The following is a 16,672-nucleotide window of genomic DNA, read 5'->3' as shown; positions in this document are numbered from 1 at the left end:
TGTCCCAAAAATAAATAAACGTTGGAAAAAAAAAAATTTAAGAAGGAAAGCAAGACAAAAAGAAATAGGACTAAAAACCAGCCAGAAACAATTAACAAAATGGCAATATATACATACATACCTATCAATAATTACTTTAAATGTAATGGACTAAATTCTCCAATCAAAAGACATAGAATGATTGAATGAATTTAAAAAAAACCTGTATGCCTCCTACAAGAGACTCACGTCAGATGTATGGACACACAAAGACTGAAAGTAAAGAGATGAAAAAAGAGATTCCATGCAAATAGAAGCCAAAAGAAAACTGTGGTAGCTATATTTATATGAGACAGAGTAGACCAAAAACTGTTACAAGAGACAAATATCATGTTATAATGAAAAAGAATCAATCCAATAACAATTCAGTTGCAAATATTTATTTATCCAACAGAGGAATATCTAATACATAAAACAAATTTTAGCAGACCTAAAGGGAAAAATAGACAGAAATATAATAATAGTAGGGAACTTCAGCACCCTACTTTCAACAAGGGATAAATCATCCAGAGAGAAAATCAGTGAAAACAAACAAACAAACAAACAAACAACATTGGATTTAAACTACACATTGGCTCAGTTAGACCTACAGACGAACATTCCATCTACAGCAGGAGAATACCTATTCTTCTTGATGCATATGGAACATTCTCCAAAATAGATCGTATAGTAGGCTATAACACAAATCATTAAATTTAAGAAAAGTACAATAGTATGAAACTAGAAATCAATTTAAAGAAGAAAACTAGAAAAATCACAACTATGTGGAGATTTAAACACATGCTACTGAACAACTAATGGACCAAAGAAGAAATCAAAAGAGAAATTTAAAAAAAATACCTTGAGATAAATGAAAATGGAAAGGTAACATTCCAAAGACTATGGGGTATGGGAGGCAGCTAAAGAAATTCTGAGAGAAGTTCACAGTGATAAATGCCTACATTAAGAAAAAAGAAAGCTCTCAAATGAACAACCTAATTTTACACCTCAAGGAACTAGAAAAACAACAAATCAAGCTCAAAGTTAGTTGAAGGAAGGAAATAACAAAGATCAGAACAGAAATAAATGAGATAAAGACTAATAACACAATAGAAAAGGTCTATGAAACTAAAAGCTGGTATTTTTTTTAAAGAAAAATGTAATAGACAAACCTTCGGATTTGCCAAGAAAAAAAAAGAGAACTCAAACAAATGAAATTGTGAATGAAGGAGACATCACAAATGAGACAACACAAATACAAAAGATCATGAGAGGACTGTGAAAAATTACATGCCAAACAATTGTTCTTTCTTGCTTTCTTGCTCTCTTGCTTTCACCTTTCCTTCTTTTTTCTTTCTTTCTTTCTTTCTTTCTTTCTTTCTTTCTTTCTTTCTTTTTTTTTTTTGCCTCCTCTGGTTTTGAGTATTTTATGAGATTCTATTTTCTCTCATCTGTTAGCATAGCAATTATACTTTTAAAAATGTTGTGGTGATTTCCCTAGAATTTCCAGGATATAAGCAAGTCTGCTTTCAAATAACACCATACTACTTTGTGGGTAGTGCACATACCTTATAAAAGACTATTCTCAACTCCTCCCTCCTCTTGTATAAGATTTCTATTATCCATTTCACTATCCATAAACTATAAACACTTAACCTCTTATCACCATTATTTTGAACATGTTATCTATTACACCAATTAAAAACTAAAAAAATTATTATACCTTCATTTATTCATTCTCTGGTGTTCTTCATTTCTTTATATAAACTCAAATTTCTCACTCATATCATTTTTCTTTTTTCTGAAAACTTCTTTATACATTTCTTACTGGAGGGCCTGAGTGGCTCATTCAGTCAAGCATCCGACTCTTGGTTTTGGCTCAGGTCATGACCTCATGGCTTCATGGGTTTGAGCCCTGTGTGTGGCTCTGAGCCGGCAGCATGGAGCCTGCTTGGGATGCTCTCCCTCTCTCCTCTCTCTACCCCTCCCTCACTGGCACTGTCTCTGTCTCTCTCAAAAGAAATAAACTTAAAAACAAAAAACACATTTCTTGCGAGGCAGGTTTACTTGCAAAGCATGTTTCTTTGTTTCTGTAGGTGAACTCAAATTTCTAATTCATACCATTTTTCTTTTTTCTGAAGAACTTCATTAAATGTTTCTTGCAAAGCAGGTTTACAATTCCATTATTTTTTTAACCTGAGAACATCTTTATTTCCACTTTTTTTTTGAGAGAGAAAGAGAGAATGAAAGAGAAGGAGCACACACAAGCAGGGAAGGGGCAAAAGCAGAGGGAGGGAGACACTCTTAAGCAGCCTCCACGCTGATGCAGGGCTGGATTGCACCACTGTGAGATCATGACTCCAGCAGAAATCGAGTCAGAAGCTTAACCTAATGAGTTATCCAGGCATCTTTCTGCTTTATTTTTGAAGGATAGTTTCATTGCACACAGAATTCTAGGTTAATGATTTTTTTTCAATCTTTTTAATATTTCATTCCACTCTCTTCTTGCTTGTATGGTTTCTCAATAAGTCTGTATTAAATAATCCTCAATCATGTATCAGTGAGGTTTGTTTCTCCTGGCTTCTTTCAGGATTTTTGTCATTATTTTCTCATTCTGGGGTTTGCATATGATATGCCTAGGTGTCAGTTGTTTGGTATTTATCCTTCTTGAAGTTCTCTGAGCTTTCCATATCTATATTTTGGTGTTTGTTATTAATTACGAAAAATTCTCAGCCATTATGTGACCCACCTCTTCAGTCCCACTCTCCTTCTGGTGTTTGCCTTATCATTTGTTTTATCTGTGTAATGGCTGCACAGTTCTTGGATATCTGTCCCAGTTTTTTTTTTTATTTTTTTTTTTTTCTCTGTGTTTTTCAGTTTGAGAAGTTTCTATTGACATATCTTCACAGTCATGGATACTTTCCTCAGTCTTCTGCAGTCTGATGGCCCCATGAAAGGGATTCTTCATTTCTCTTATAGTGTTTTTGCCTTCTGGTATTTACTTTTGATTTTTTCTTACAACTTCTATTTCTCTACCTAAATTACTTATCTTTTCTTTCATGTTGCCCACTTTTTTGCATACAACCCTTAGCATATTAATCATAGCTATTTTATGTTCCTAGTCTGGTCATTTCTAAACCTGTGCCATATCTGAGTCTGGTTCTGATGTTTCCTGTGTTTTTCAGTCTGTGTATTTTCTTCCCTTTTAGAATGCCCTGTAATGTGTTTGTTTAAAGGCAGACATTATTAGGTTACCAAGAACAGAGGTAAATAGGCCTTTTAGTGTGAGGTTTTTATGTTTATCTGTGTAGGAATTAGGCTGTGTTTAAAGTTTGTTGTAGTTACAGGTGTCAAAGGCCTCTGTTTTCCATGGCATCCTCATTCTGTCTTCCAGGTTGTCCTGGGTTGCCCTAGAATCTTTTTATCAAACAGCGCATACATTGAAGCTCTCTCAGTTGTAATTTTCTATTATTACTAGGTATCTGTTGTGGTGGTGGTAAGATATTCTTGAGGGAAAGCATTCTATAATATTATTATTAAATCTTAGATTTTATGTCTCTCCCTGCCCCAGTGGGCCCGAGTCTCTAGGCTGTGAACTTCAGAAGTTTTTCTTAGCTTTTTTTCTCCCTTTCCTTATATAAAATAGGAATGTTATAAAATGGTTGACTGGTCTAATTGCCCTCCTTTTTAAAGTTTGGCAAGCGAAACTCTGAGAAAGTAGTTTCCCTGCAGGGTAGACTCTTGTTACAAAGAGCAGACTTCTTGTGGGCATATTTCAAATGGTTACTTTCCCTCTCCTCCTGCCTAAAACACAAGAGGATTTTTCTCCCAGTTTCCACTGTTAGAACCTGGTGGAGCACCTGGATGTAAAAGTCATGAAAGTGTGCGGGGTCTTCCTATGACTGAGTCCCCAGGAGTCTTTAACTCTCAAATTATTCCATGTTCCACATCTAGCAATTAGTCAAGTACTGTTTAATATTCAGTTCCAATGGCTTCTGCTTCCAGTAAACTGCAATTCTCTCTATTTGCCTCTCTCTCCAGTTTAGGGGACAGTACTTTGCCCAGTTTGCCCTCTGTTGTTGATTTTTTATTTGTCCAAACCTTTTCTAATTGTGAGGATGGGAGTGATGACTTACAAGCACTTTAATATTGGAATAGAAACTATAAGTCCTATTGTTCTTTATTATTTCTCACTACACTTAATTATATAAAAACAATCCTAGTGTGCAGACCATACAAAGACAGGAAATATCGATGTATACCTGAGCTACATAGATACCTAAACTATATGTGTATCTATGCTTACTTTTCTACTTCAAGTTGATATTTTACCACTCTGTTTAAAATGTATAAGTCTCGGGGCGCCTGGGTGGCGCAGTCGGTTAAGCGCCCGACTTCAGCCAGGTCACGATCTCGCGGTCCGTGAGTTCGAGCCCCGCGTCGGGCTCTGGGCTGATGGCTCAGAGCCTGGAGCCTGTTTCTGATTCTGTGTCTCCCTCTCTCTCTGCCCCTCCCCCGTTCATGCTCTGTCTCTCTCTGTCCCAAAAATAAATAAACGTTGAAAAGTAAAAATAAAAAATAAAAAATAAAATGTAGAAGTCTCATAACCACAGATGTCCATTTTTTCTGTCCCTTAGGTTACAGTTATCACACATATTATATCTACAACCTTCGATAATCTACACCAATGTTGTACTTTTGGTTTTCAATAGTTACATATATCTTAAACTTAAGATGAAAAAGTTAGTCTATTTACTAGTGTATTTATCACTTCTTTTACTCTTCCTTTATCTTTCAAGTTTCAAGTTTTCCTCTAGGATTATTTTGCTTTAAACTGAAAAAAAAAACTTAATAATTTCTTTTAGAGCTAACAACTAATGTTATTATCCTTCACCTGAGAATAGCTTTACTTGATTTTCATTCTTGAAAGATATTATCACTGGATTAATGGTTAAAGGGTCAAGAGTTTGTTATTTTTTTTTTCTTTCAGAATTCTAAACATATTGTTCTACTCTTTTCTGAACCCATGGTTTCTGAAGAGAAATTCAGTCATTTGTATTACTGCTCATATCAATATTATGTTAACATTCTTATTTGATAATGATGACATCTGGATCCCCTGTGGGTCTATTCTATCATCTGTTCTGTCTCATAACTTTTGGTCACACCCTTGATCTGCTCGGTAATTTTTTGTAATGCAAGACCTTTGCCTATGATACTTTACAACTAGCTGTGTTTGATATTATCTTTTTTTTTTTTTTTTTTTTTTTAGAGTGTTGTATCTTTCTGCCAATAGTTAGAGTGCTGGCTGACCAAATCAATCCAATCAGAGACCAGATTAACTCCTGGCAAAGCTATGGTACTTCAGGAAGGCCCTCACTGTTAGGTCTGAGCCTGAGAGAGATACCAATTGAGAACACGTAGTGTTCACCACAGTTCCTCTCCACTCCACCCCCACAATATTCTGAAGTCACTCTGATCTACAGAGTATCACAATACTGCTAGAATTTTCCTCTACTTTCTACAAGATTTTTGCTTGTTGTCAGCTTCTTACTTCATAATGCAGCATATATATTGAATGAAAACCCAACAGAATGTTGTCTTATTTGTTTATCTCCCTCCTATCTCTGATATCCTGCCCAGCCCTATTTTTGTCTCTTTAGGTTGATACATCTGTCAAAAGGTGTGATTTCTCATCATTTAACTAGATGCTTTCTGACCAGACCTTTGCCCAAATTCTTGGCTTCTTGCCAACATCAAGAATTAGAAAATATCTCTAGAAGTATCCAACTGCAGAAAATTCCTTCTTTTCTTAAGGGTCTGCCTTATTCTAGAATTTTGGCCTTTAAATTCCTATTTGCCAAACAATCCTCTGATGCCCTTTAAACAAACCTTTTAAACTCTATTCAGTTTTCTGGGGTTGTTCTCAGTGGGAGCATTGGTCGGCCACAAGCTACTCCGAAGTGAAAGTCTTATTTTCTTTACTGATTTTACTTGCTCAGTCCTTAGGTTTTCTATTTGAATTCTGTTCCCCTGTGTTTAATATCAATCTCTGCCAAGTTCTTTAAGTTTTCACAAGTTTAGCTTAAAGAATGCATTACTTACATGTACTATCAGATGTACTTCAGTTCCCTTCTATGATGTCTATAAAAAGGCAGACATACTAATTCAGGAACACAAGATAAGGCTTTGTATAGACAGCTTTGTCTCCTACTATTAGTCACTTTAATACAGAATATTACTTCTACATCCTGACTCATGTCAATGGTATTTTTTATTTATTACTTTATGAATGCATAAATAGTCATGTCACAAGCTATCATCATGATATTTCTGCCCTTAATATAAAAGGTAAAACTTTATATTTCTTATATAAAGGTGAAGCTTTATATTTCTTTTACATGTTGAATAATTCCAAGAATGGAACAAACATACAGGGTTACTAGATAAATAATTATTAACTGAAAAATACATTGTTAGTTCAAATGTAAAATCCTGATATACAAAATAATATTTACCCGTCATAATCTTCATTGATCCCAGCAAATGGTATTGTATCACAGCGTACAAAAATTACAAACCCAAAGAATACAAGTGATATAACAGATGTAATGATTGTAAATCTCATAAGGGCTTTACAAGACATGTGTAACTTGGAAACAATGATACCTCCCAGAAGCTGGCCAAGTGCACCTCCTGGAAGCAAAACAAAGCCTAAAAGAAAGGAGGAGGAGGAGGAGAAAACAGTTAAAAAATAATCAGCTAAAGATAGTACAGAAAATTCATACATTGATGTAATCCCCATGCTCTAAACATATAGCAAACATGGATTTAAATAAAAAGACAACAAAAACTTAAAGGCACGGTAAACATCTTAACAAACCTGAACTTTAAGAGAAGTATAAATTTGGGAGTAGGGCTGAAGCTATAGGCATAATGGAATGATGGAGAAGTTTTGTTCCTATATAGTAATGGCATCTAATCCATGCAAACAGAAGAAAATTGTCTTATTTAGAGCTATTATTGTATAGCTTCATGGATTTATAGTTTATAGCAAGAGGGATGCTCATAATAACAAGAGAATCTGAGATGTGTTGCCAAGAATTAAATTAAGCCATCCGCTGGTTCTGTAGATGGATGTGCATTATTAACAATCTCACAACAAAGTGGGATTTCAGAGTAGCCATTATGAAAATTGTTTTCTTTTCAATCAAGGATATAGATTCGATAGAGGCAAGCATGAAGAAGAAAAGGAGGAGGAAGGAGAAGAAGAAATATAGTTAGAAAATAATCATATGAAGGTAGCACAATAAATGCTTACATTGATGTAATCTTCACTGCTCCAAACATAGAGGTGCTAGATTTAAATAGGAATATAGCAAGAGAAATATAAAGCAAAACACAAGTCCATTTAACATCAGATTAAATTTATATCACTGAAGGGTATGTGAGAGACTTGGAAATAAATAATTTTAGGATACTCAAAAAGATAAATGATAGTGTAACTTCCATAAAAATGAAGAAGAAATAAAAGAATAAAGGAATGAAATAAGAGCAGATGAATATAAAAATAAGAAGCCCAGGCATTTATAAATATAATTATTAAAATAAAAACTCAAATCTCAGACCAGAGACATTTGATAAGTGAATAAATTGGAAGAGAGGACTGTGTTATTCATCTACCATATAATAAAAAAAAAAAGAGTAAAAGAAAAATAACCAAGATAACTAGCTAAAAGGCAATGAGTACAATGGAGAAGTATGATCAAATATGATTACCCAGTTGAACAAGGTCAAATTCAAAAGTAGTAAGTTATGTTGATAGTGTAGTACCCTTGATATGATTTGATGAAAATGGCACTTTACTTCTGTGAGCTTCCTTCTAAAACCTATAAACCCTGTCTAATCACAAGGAAACAAATTGGGCAATTCCCTGTTAAGGAACATTCTAAAAAATACCTGACCAGCACTCCTCAAAACTGTCAAAGTCATAAAAAAAGACAATGGAAGACTGAGCAGCTGTCAAACTCAACAGAAACCTAAAGAAACACATGACAACTAAATATCATGTATCCTGAAAGAGATCCTGGAATAGAAAACAAAAACAAAAACAAAAACTTTATGTAAAAGCTAATGAAATCCAAATAAAATGTTGACTTTAGTTAGTATTGATATTGGTTCATTAATTATAGCAAATCTACCATACTAATGTAAGATGTTAATAAAAGGGGGAAACAGGTGTGCAGTGTATGGGAGTTAGCCCTCTGTACTATTTCCATTTTTTTTTTAAATTTAAAACTGATCAGAAAGCAACTTAAAAAAAAAAAAAGCACGGTGGGAACAGAATAAAAGGCTCTTAAAAATGTTTTACAGCAGTTGTGAGAAATATAATGGAATGAATGCCAGAGAAATAATACATGAAAAGTTGAAACTGAGAATGAGAAATTTCCATCATTAAAAAATATTATTCCTAGGAATAAAAGTATACTCCAACTACTGAGAAGGATTAAAAATAAATACTTAAATCTATCCTTACACATACAGAAGGTAAGGAAAATTCATAACATTAAGAATAAAGCAAAAATTGTAAAAGCTGCCAAAAAGCATGTTACTTGCAAAAGAATGATAACTATAGCTAATTTATAAAATTATAAAATTAATAATCTAGACTGGATATGTACACACACACTACTGAAAAGTGGGGGCAGCAAACTGTCAGTGGTTGGTTAAAATCTCCTAAACAAACCAAAGGCAGATAAAATAAAATTTAAAAAAATGAGTCCATTAAGACAGGATAGGATAGTAGGGGGAGAAAGAAGCAAAACAGAAGAATAATAAACTAAAAAATATAAATAGAAGTTACCTAAAATATCAGAATCCACGATAATAGTAAATGGATAAAACTTAACTATTAAAAAGACAGATTGGATATTTTTAAAGGAAAGTCTGAAAATAAAGTAGTAAAAAAAAGTATACCATGAAATGTAGCTCCTAAACATGTATATATCTAATAACATCGTATAAAATAAATTATGGAAAAATGCCCAGATTTTAAGAAAATTAAAAATCCATAAAGTATTTTGATTCAGCTTTCTCATAAAGACGTAGCTTACAACACTATTAAAGATATGGAAAATATTAATCGATGTAAACGGTTATTTAAAGAGAAACAAAATCATACAATTAGAAATGAAAAGTCTTTTCTGGCTTAAGTAAAAATGCAAGATTAAATGCATCATTTAAAAATACATAGAACAGAAAAAACAATGAAAATCATACCTAAATGTATGAGATGGTACTAATGAATATCTATAAATAATTATACTACCATGTTAAGGTTGTTAGGAAAATTAAATAAGTCAGTAATTACTTCGAACAAAGTAAACATATGAGTGTTTGATAAAAGGTAGAGATTTACAAACAAATTCATTAATTAGAAAGCAAAAGGTACGAATAGAATGGAGGCAGTATTTATCAAGAAAAGTGTGGGAACTGGAACTGAATCAGGAGACTTCAGAGGATGAGAAGTACTCCTGCAGGTAAGGAAGTCAGTAAGAAGTAAACCACATTTTACCCCAGAATCTTAGAAATTAAGGGCAGTAGGTACCACTAAAAGCAGGAGTGAGATAAAGGTAAAAACAACGGGAATGGATTGCAGTCTATATAAAATGTTTGATTCCCAAGTCCTCTCCCCATCCCCATCCCCATGCCATATAACTGACCGGCAAAAGACTTGGTTTATTCAGCTGGAACCCAACAACTGTAGATTTAAGAAAACGAAGCATATTTGTGAGCAGAAAACTGAGTCCTTAACTCAGCCAGGAAAATATTGGCTGTCAGGCTTATTGCCCTAGGCAACAGGAAAATCCTGGGCACAGGGAGTTCAACAATTAAAGGGCTAGGTCTTTGAAGGGTACCCCAAGAGGAAACAAAACAGTTGAAAATTCAAACAACGCACAGAACTTCCAACCATCTTTTTATGTACATATTTCATTGGTGTACAGAAAAGTACACAAATCACAATACATACTGATGACTTTTCAAAGTGAACATTCCTATGAAAATACCACTCAAATCAAAAATTAAAAATTGCCAGAAGATTAGAGGCTCTTTCATGTACTCATAAGATTTTCTAAAATATGGATCATAAAGTATGTATGTATTAAGGCTTCTTTTGTTTTTTGGTATGATGTTTAGAAAATTCACCCATGGTTTTATATACAACAATCAATGATGCCTTCTCATTGCTGAATAGCATTCTAGAATACACATACACAACTGGTTCACTGTGATATTGTGAATTGTAATGTACTTTAGAAATTCATGTATATGTCCCTTTGTAAACATTTGCATTTCTTCTAGGTATATTCTTAAGGGAAGAACTTATGTTTGGTATGTAACCAGGAGTGGAATTTCTGAATGAGGGAATATGTATATGTTCAGATTTTCATGATATTGCCAAACAGATTTATAAAATGCTTAAACCAATTTACATTTTCACCAGTAGTGGATGAAATGCCAAATGCTGTAGGTCTTTGACAACATGTATTTCCCTTTTTCATTTTAGCCATTCTGGTGAAAGAGTAATAGTATTGCATTGTGGTTTTAATATGCATTTCCCCAAAAACCAATGAAGGTGAACCCACTTTCATACGAATATTGGCCAATAGATATCATCTTCTATAGAACAGCTTCTCAAGTCTTTTGTCCATTTTTATTGGATTATCTGCCTTACTGTTGATGGAAATTTTTACATATTCTTTGTAGAGTAAAATCTTTGTAGAGTATTTCTATTGAAAAGATTGTCTACTTTCATTTTTACTCTTTATCCTGACATTTGATAAACAGAAGTTCTTAATTTTAATGTAATACCACTTAATTTTTTTCTTTACAGCTATGTGATTTCTATCCTATATAAAAAAATCTTTGTTTTCTCCAAGGCCATGAGATATTTTCCTATGTTTTATTCTAAAAAGCTTTATTGTCTTACCATTCACATTTATATCTATAATACACCTAGAATTTGGTAGTTGTGTATATAGTGAGGTAGCGGTCAAGATTTACCTTTTTTCATAACGATATCTAATTGACCCAATATCACCAATGCCTAATTAACCCAGCTATCTGTTTTATTTATTATAAAGCTACATTGTTGAGAGCACACCTATGTATAATTGTTTCATCTACCTCACCGGCTAACCCTCCTGCCAGTATAAATAACCTCTTCATAACAAGTAATACCTCTTGCTTTAAAGAATACTATACTTAAAATCACTATAGTTACACCATCTTTTCTTCCCACAGTACTTTTTCTATCCTTTCAATCTTTTCATGTCCTCATACTTAAGGAGTATCTCTTCCAAGTGATATACTGGATTGTCCCTCCTATCTGAAAATCTTTATTTATATGTATTATAATTACTACCATATTTATTGAGAAGCAATTCTCCATGTATCTCATGTTTCTGTATACCCAGCAAGCAGAACCACTGACTGATCTTTTTTCTATCTTTTCAAGGATATTTATACAGTGAACAAACAGCCTTGGATAATAGAGATAGTGTTCTTCTTGAAAGCAGAAGGCAAGTTTCCTTATAGTTTTGGAAAACAGAGATAGTGTCCCTCCTGGAATTGGGAGAAAACACATTTATTGTCAAGTATAATAAAGACAATGTCTCCTTCTGGATTAAAAGGTAAGCATGGGGCGCCTGGGTGGCACAGTAGGTTAAGCGTCTGACTTCAGCCAGGTCATGATCTTGCAGTCCGTGAGTTCGAGCCCCGCGTCAGGCTCTGGGCTGATGGCTTGGAGCCTGGAGCCTGTTTCCGATTCTGTGTCTCCCTCTCTCTCTGCCCCTCCCCTGTTCATGCTCTGTCTCTCTCTGTCCCAAAAATAAATTAAAAAAGTTGAAAAAAAAATTTTTTTTTAAATAAAAAAATAAAAAAAAATAAATAAATAAAAGGTAAGCATGGTTACTGTCTATTCTAAGATTTATGTTCCCCTAGAGTGGTGTCCACATTCACTACCTAACTAGCTTACACTGTGCCGTGTCCACCCAGACTTTGATGGATCTGCCCTTCCCAGTTACATTTGCCTCAGTCTCAGTCCTGCAGGTCGCTCCCCTAGAACTCTGATGCAAACCTTGTCAACACCAGGTATTCTGGCTCATATGTTTTAAGGGCTTCAGTTCTGGTGGTGGCAGTTGGCCCTAGGGAAGACTGAGATGCACCTTGTTAAAACTGTGTGCCTCATGGCCGGGGACTGAAGACTGCCCACGACAGGTAGAGAGAGAAACTGCAGATGACTACAATAAAGGAAAAAGTAGCCAGGACACAACAGCTGGACACATGCAACACACACTGAGACACCTTGAAGTGTTAGGTTTTGGTGAACAGAGAGTACTACACTGCAGAGTACTAGAGGATCACTTCTTTATAAGGCCATTACTCTCAAGATCAGGAGACATAGCTGATCTATCTCCCGATCACACAGAAACAGACATAGAAAGTTAGACAAAATGAGGAGACAGAGTAATATGTCCCAAATGAAAGAACAGGACAAAAAAAAAAAAAAACTATCAAGAGTGAAATGAATGTAAGTAATATGCCTCATAGAGAATTTAAAGTAATGATCATAGAGATACTCAGCGAACTTGAGAAATGAGTGGAGAGTATCAGTAAGACCCTTAAAAAAGAGATAAGAGAATATAAAAAAGAACCAACCAGAGATGAAGAACACAACAAATGAAATTAAAAATATACTAGATGGAATAAATAGCAGGCTACAGGAAGTGGAGGAACAAATTAGAGACTTGGAGGACAGGGTAATGGAAAGCAATCAAACTGAGCAAGTAAGGGGGAAAAAAGTATGCAAAATGAGAATACACTTAGGGAACTCAGGGACGCCATCAAGGGTAACAACATTCACATTATATGGTTATCAGAAGAACAATAGTTGAATATCCCCTAATCTGGGGGAGGAATCAGACATCCAGAACCAGGAGGCACAGAGATCCCCCAACAAAATTAACTCAAGGAGGTCCATATCAAGACACACAGTAATTAAAATGGCAAGAAACAGTGATAAAGAGAGAATTTTAAAAGCAGCAAGAGAAATGAAGACAGTTACAAGGAAAACACCATAAGACTGTCAGTAGATTTTTCAGCAGAAACTTTGCAGGCCAGAAAGAATGACATGAAAGGAAAAAAATCTACAGCCAAGAACACTCTATCCAGAAACACTAACATTCAGAATAGAAGGAGAGATATGAACCAAACCACTAAACCAGCCCTAAAAAAAAATTGTTAACGGGGACTCTGTGAGGAAAAACAAAAACCACAAGTGAAAATAGGCACAAAGCAGTGAAAATACGTGTATCTCTAAAAATCAGTCAAGGAACTCACAAAATAAAAGGATGTAAACTATAACACCATATATCAAAACTGTGGGGCTGGGAGGAGTAGAGAATAGATTCAAACTTAAGTGACCATCAACCTAATATAGACTGTTATATGCAGATGTTATATACAAACCTAAGGTAATTAATAATCGAAAACTACTGATAAATATGTAAAAAATAAAGAGAATCCAAGTATATTATCAAAGAAAGCCAGGAAAATGTGAGAGAAGAGAGGAAGAAAAGAAATGATCAGATAAGAACTTCAAAAGCAACCACAAAACAAGTAATAAAATGGCAATAAATACATACCTATCAATAATTACTTCGAATGTAAATGGACTAAATGCCCCAATCAAAAGACATAGGGTGACAGAGTGGATAAAAAACGAGACGCATCTATATGCTGCCTACAAGAGACTCATTCCAGATGTAAAGACACCTGCAGATTGAATGTGAGGGGATGGGAACTATTTACTATGAAAATGGATATGAAAAGAAAACCAGGGTAGCAATCCTTTTTTTGGACAAAGTAGACTTTAGAACAAAAACTATAACAAGAGAAAAAGAAGGAAACCATGTAATAATGAAGAGATCAGTCCAATAAGAAGATATAACAGTTGTAAATATTTGTGCATCCAACATGGGAGCACCCAAATAAATACATAAAATGGTCAATAACAAACATACAGGAAATAAGCAATAGTAATACAATAATAGTAGGGGACTTTAACACCCCACTTACATCAATGAACAGACATACAAACATAAATTCAACAAGGTAGCAATGGTTTTGAATAACACACTGGGCCAGATGGATTTAACAGATACATTCAGATACATTGGATCAGATGGACTTGACAGATATATTTAAAACTCTGCATCCCAAAGCAACAGAATATACTTTCTTCTCGAGTGCACATGGAACATTCTCCAAGATAGATCACATACTGGGTCACAAAACAGCCCTTCATAAGTATACAAGAATTGAGATCATACCATGCACACTTTCAGACCACAATGCTATGAAGCTTGAAATCAACCACAGAAAAAAGTCTGGAAAACTTCCAAAAGCATGGAGGTTAAAGAACACCCTACTAAGAATGAATGGGTCAACCAGGCAATTCGAGAAGAAATTAAAAAATATATGGAAACAAATGAAAATGAAAATACAACAATCCAAATGCTTTGGGATGCAGCGAAGGCAGTCCTGAGAGGAAAATACATTGCAATCCAGGCCTATCTCAAGAAACAAGAAAAATCCCAAATACAAAATCTAACAGCACACCTAAAGGAAATAAAAGCACAACAGCAAAGACAGCCGAAATCCAGCAGAAGAAGAGAAATAATACAGATCAGAGCAGAAATAAACAATATAGAATCTAAAAAAACTGTAGAGCAGATCAACGAAACCAAGAGTTGGTTTTTTGAAAAAATAAACAAAATTGATAAACCTCTAGCCAGGCTTCTCAAAAAGAAAAGGGAGATGACCCAAATACATAAAATCAAGAGTGAAAATGGAATTATTACAACCAATCCCTCAGAAATACAAGCAATTATCAGGGAATACTATGAAAAATTATATGCCAACAAACTGGACAACCTGGAAAAAATGGACAAATTCCTAAACACCCACACTCTTCCAAAACTCAATCAGGAGGAAATAGAAAGCTTGAACAGACCCATAACCAGCGAAGGAATTAAATCAGTCATCAAAAATCTCCCAACAAATAAGAGTCCAGGACCAGATGGCTTCCCAGGGGAGTTCTACCAGACGTTTAAAGCAGAGATAATACCTATCCTTCTCAAGTTGTTCCAAGAAATAGAAAGGGAAGGGAAACTTCCAGACTCATTCTATGAAGCCAGTATTACTTTGATTCCTAAACCAGACAGAGACCTAGTAAAAAAAGAGAACTACAGGCCAATATCCCTGATGAATATGGATGCCAAAATTCTCAATAAGGTACTAGCAAATCGAATTCAACAGCATATAAAAAGAATTATTCACCATGATCAAGTGGGATTCATTCCTGGGATGCAGGGCTGGTTCAACATTCGCAAATCAATCAATGTGATACATCACATTAATAAAAGAAAAGATAAGAACCATATGATCCTGTCAATCGATGCAGAAAAGGCATTTGACAAAATCCAGCACCCTTTCTTAATAAAACCCCTTGAGAAATTCGGGATAGAAGGAACATACTTAAATATCACAAAAGCCATTTATGAAAAGCCCACAGCTAACATCATCCTCAATGGGGAAAAACTGAGAGCTTTTTCCCTGAGATCAGGAACATGACAGGGATGTCCACTCTCACCGCTGTTTTTTAACATAGTGTTGGAAGTTCTAGCATCAGCAATCAGACAACAAAAGGAAATCAAAGGCATCAAAATTGGCAAAGATGAAGTCAAGCTTTCGCTTTTTGCAGATGACATGATATTATACATGGAAAATCCAATAGACTCCACCAGAAGTCTGCTAGAACTGATACATGAATTTAGCAAAGTTGCAGGATACAAAATCAATGTACAGAAATCAGTTGCATTCTTATACACTAACAATGAAGCAAAGAAAGGCAAATAAAGAAACTGATCCCATTCACAATTGCACCAAGAAGCATAAAATACCTAGGAATAAATCTAACCAAAGATGTAAAAGATCTGTATGCTGAAAACTATAGAAAGCTTATGAAGGAAATTGAAGAAGATACAAAGAAATGGAAAAACATTCCGTGCTCATGGATTGGAAGAATAAATATTGCCAAAATGTCAATACTACCTTAAGCTATCTACACATTCAATGCAATCCCAATTAAAATTGCACCAGCATTCTTCTCGAAACTAGTACAAGCAATCCTAAAATTCATATGGAACCACAAAAGGCTCCGAATAGCCAAAGTAATTTTGAAGAAGACCAAAGCAGGAGGCATCACAATCCCAGACTTTAGCCTCTACTACAAAGCTGTCATCATCAAGACAGCATGGTATTGGCACAAAAACAGACACATAGACCAATGGAATAGAATAGAAACCCCAGAACTAGACCCACAAACGTATGGCCAACTCATCTTTGACAAAGCAGGAAAGAACATCCAATGGAAAAAAGACAGTCCCTTTAACAAATGGTGCTGGGAGAACTGGACAGCAACATGCAGAAGGTTGAAACTAGACCACTTTCTCACACCATTCACAAAAATTAACTCAAAATGGATAAAGGACCTGAATGTGAGACAGGAAACCATCAAAACCCGAGAGGA

At 34.7% G+C, this 16,672-nt stretch overlaps 1 protein-coding gene across 3 annotated transcripts in view; it reads right to left on the bottom strand.

Annotated features, from left to right (window-relative positions):
• Positions 1-16,672, bottom strand: part of SLCO6A1 (solute carrier organic anion transporter family member 6A1) — a 101,073-nt gene that overhangs the window by 39,711 nt on the left and 44,690 nt on the right. For all 3 annotated transcript variants that reach the window (XM_040447706.1, XM_040447719.1, XM_040447711.1), the window contains exon 8: positions 6,537-6,732. In XM_040447706.1, coding sequence (XP_040303640.1) covers positions 6,537-6,732 — 196 coding nt within the window. The remainder of the gene's footprint in view (positions 1-6,536; positions 6,733-16,672) is intronic.

The sequence above is a fragment of the Herpailurus yagouaroundi genome, unplaced genomic scaffold (genome assembly GCF_014898765.1).
Source record: "Herpailurus yagouaroundi ecotype Mexico unplaced genomic scaffold, PumYag 29, whole genome shotgun sequence".
In the NCBI taxonomy this organism is placed as follows: domain Eukaryota; kingdom Metazoa; phylum Chordata; class Mammalia; order Carnivora; family Felidae; genus Herpailurus; species Herpailurus yagouaroundi.
Note: the sequence above shows the minus strand (reverse complement) of the source record. Positions and strands in the feature narration are given on the sequence as shown.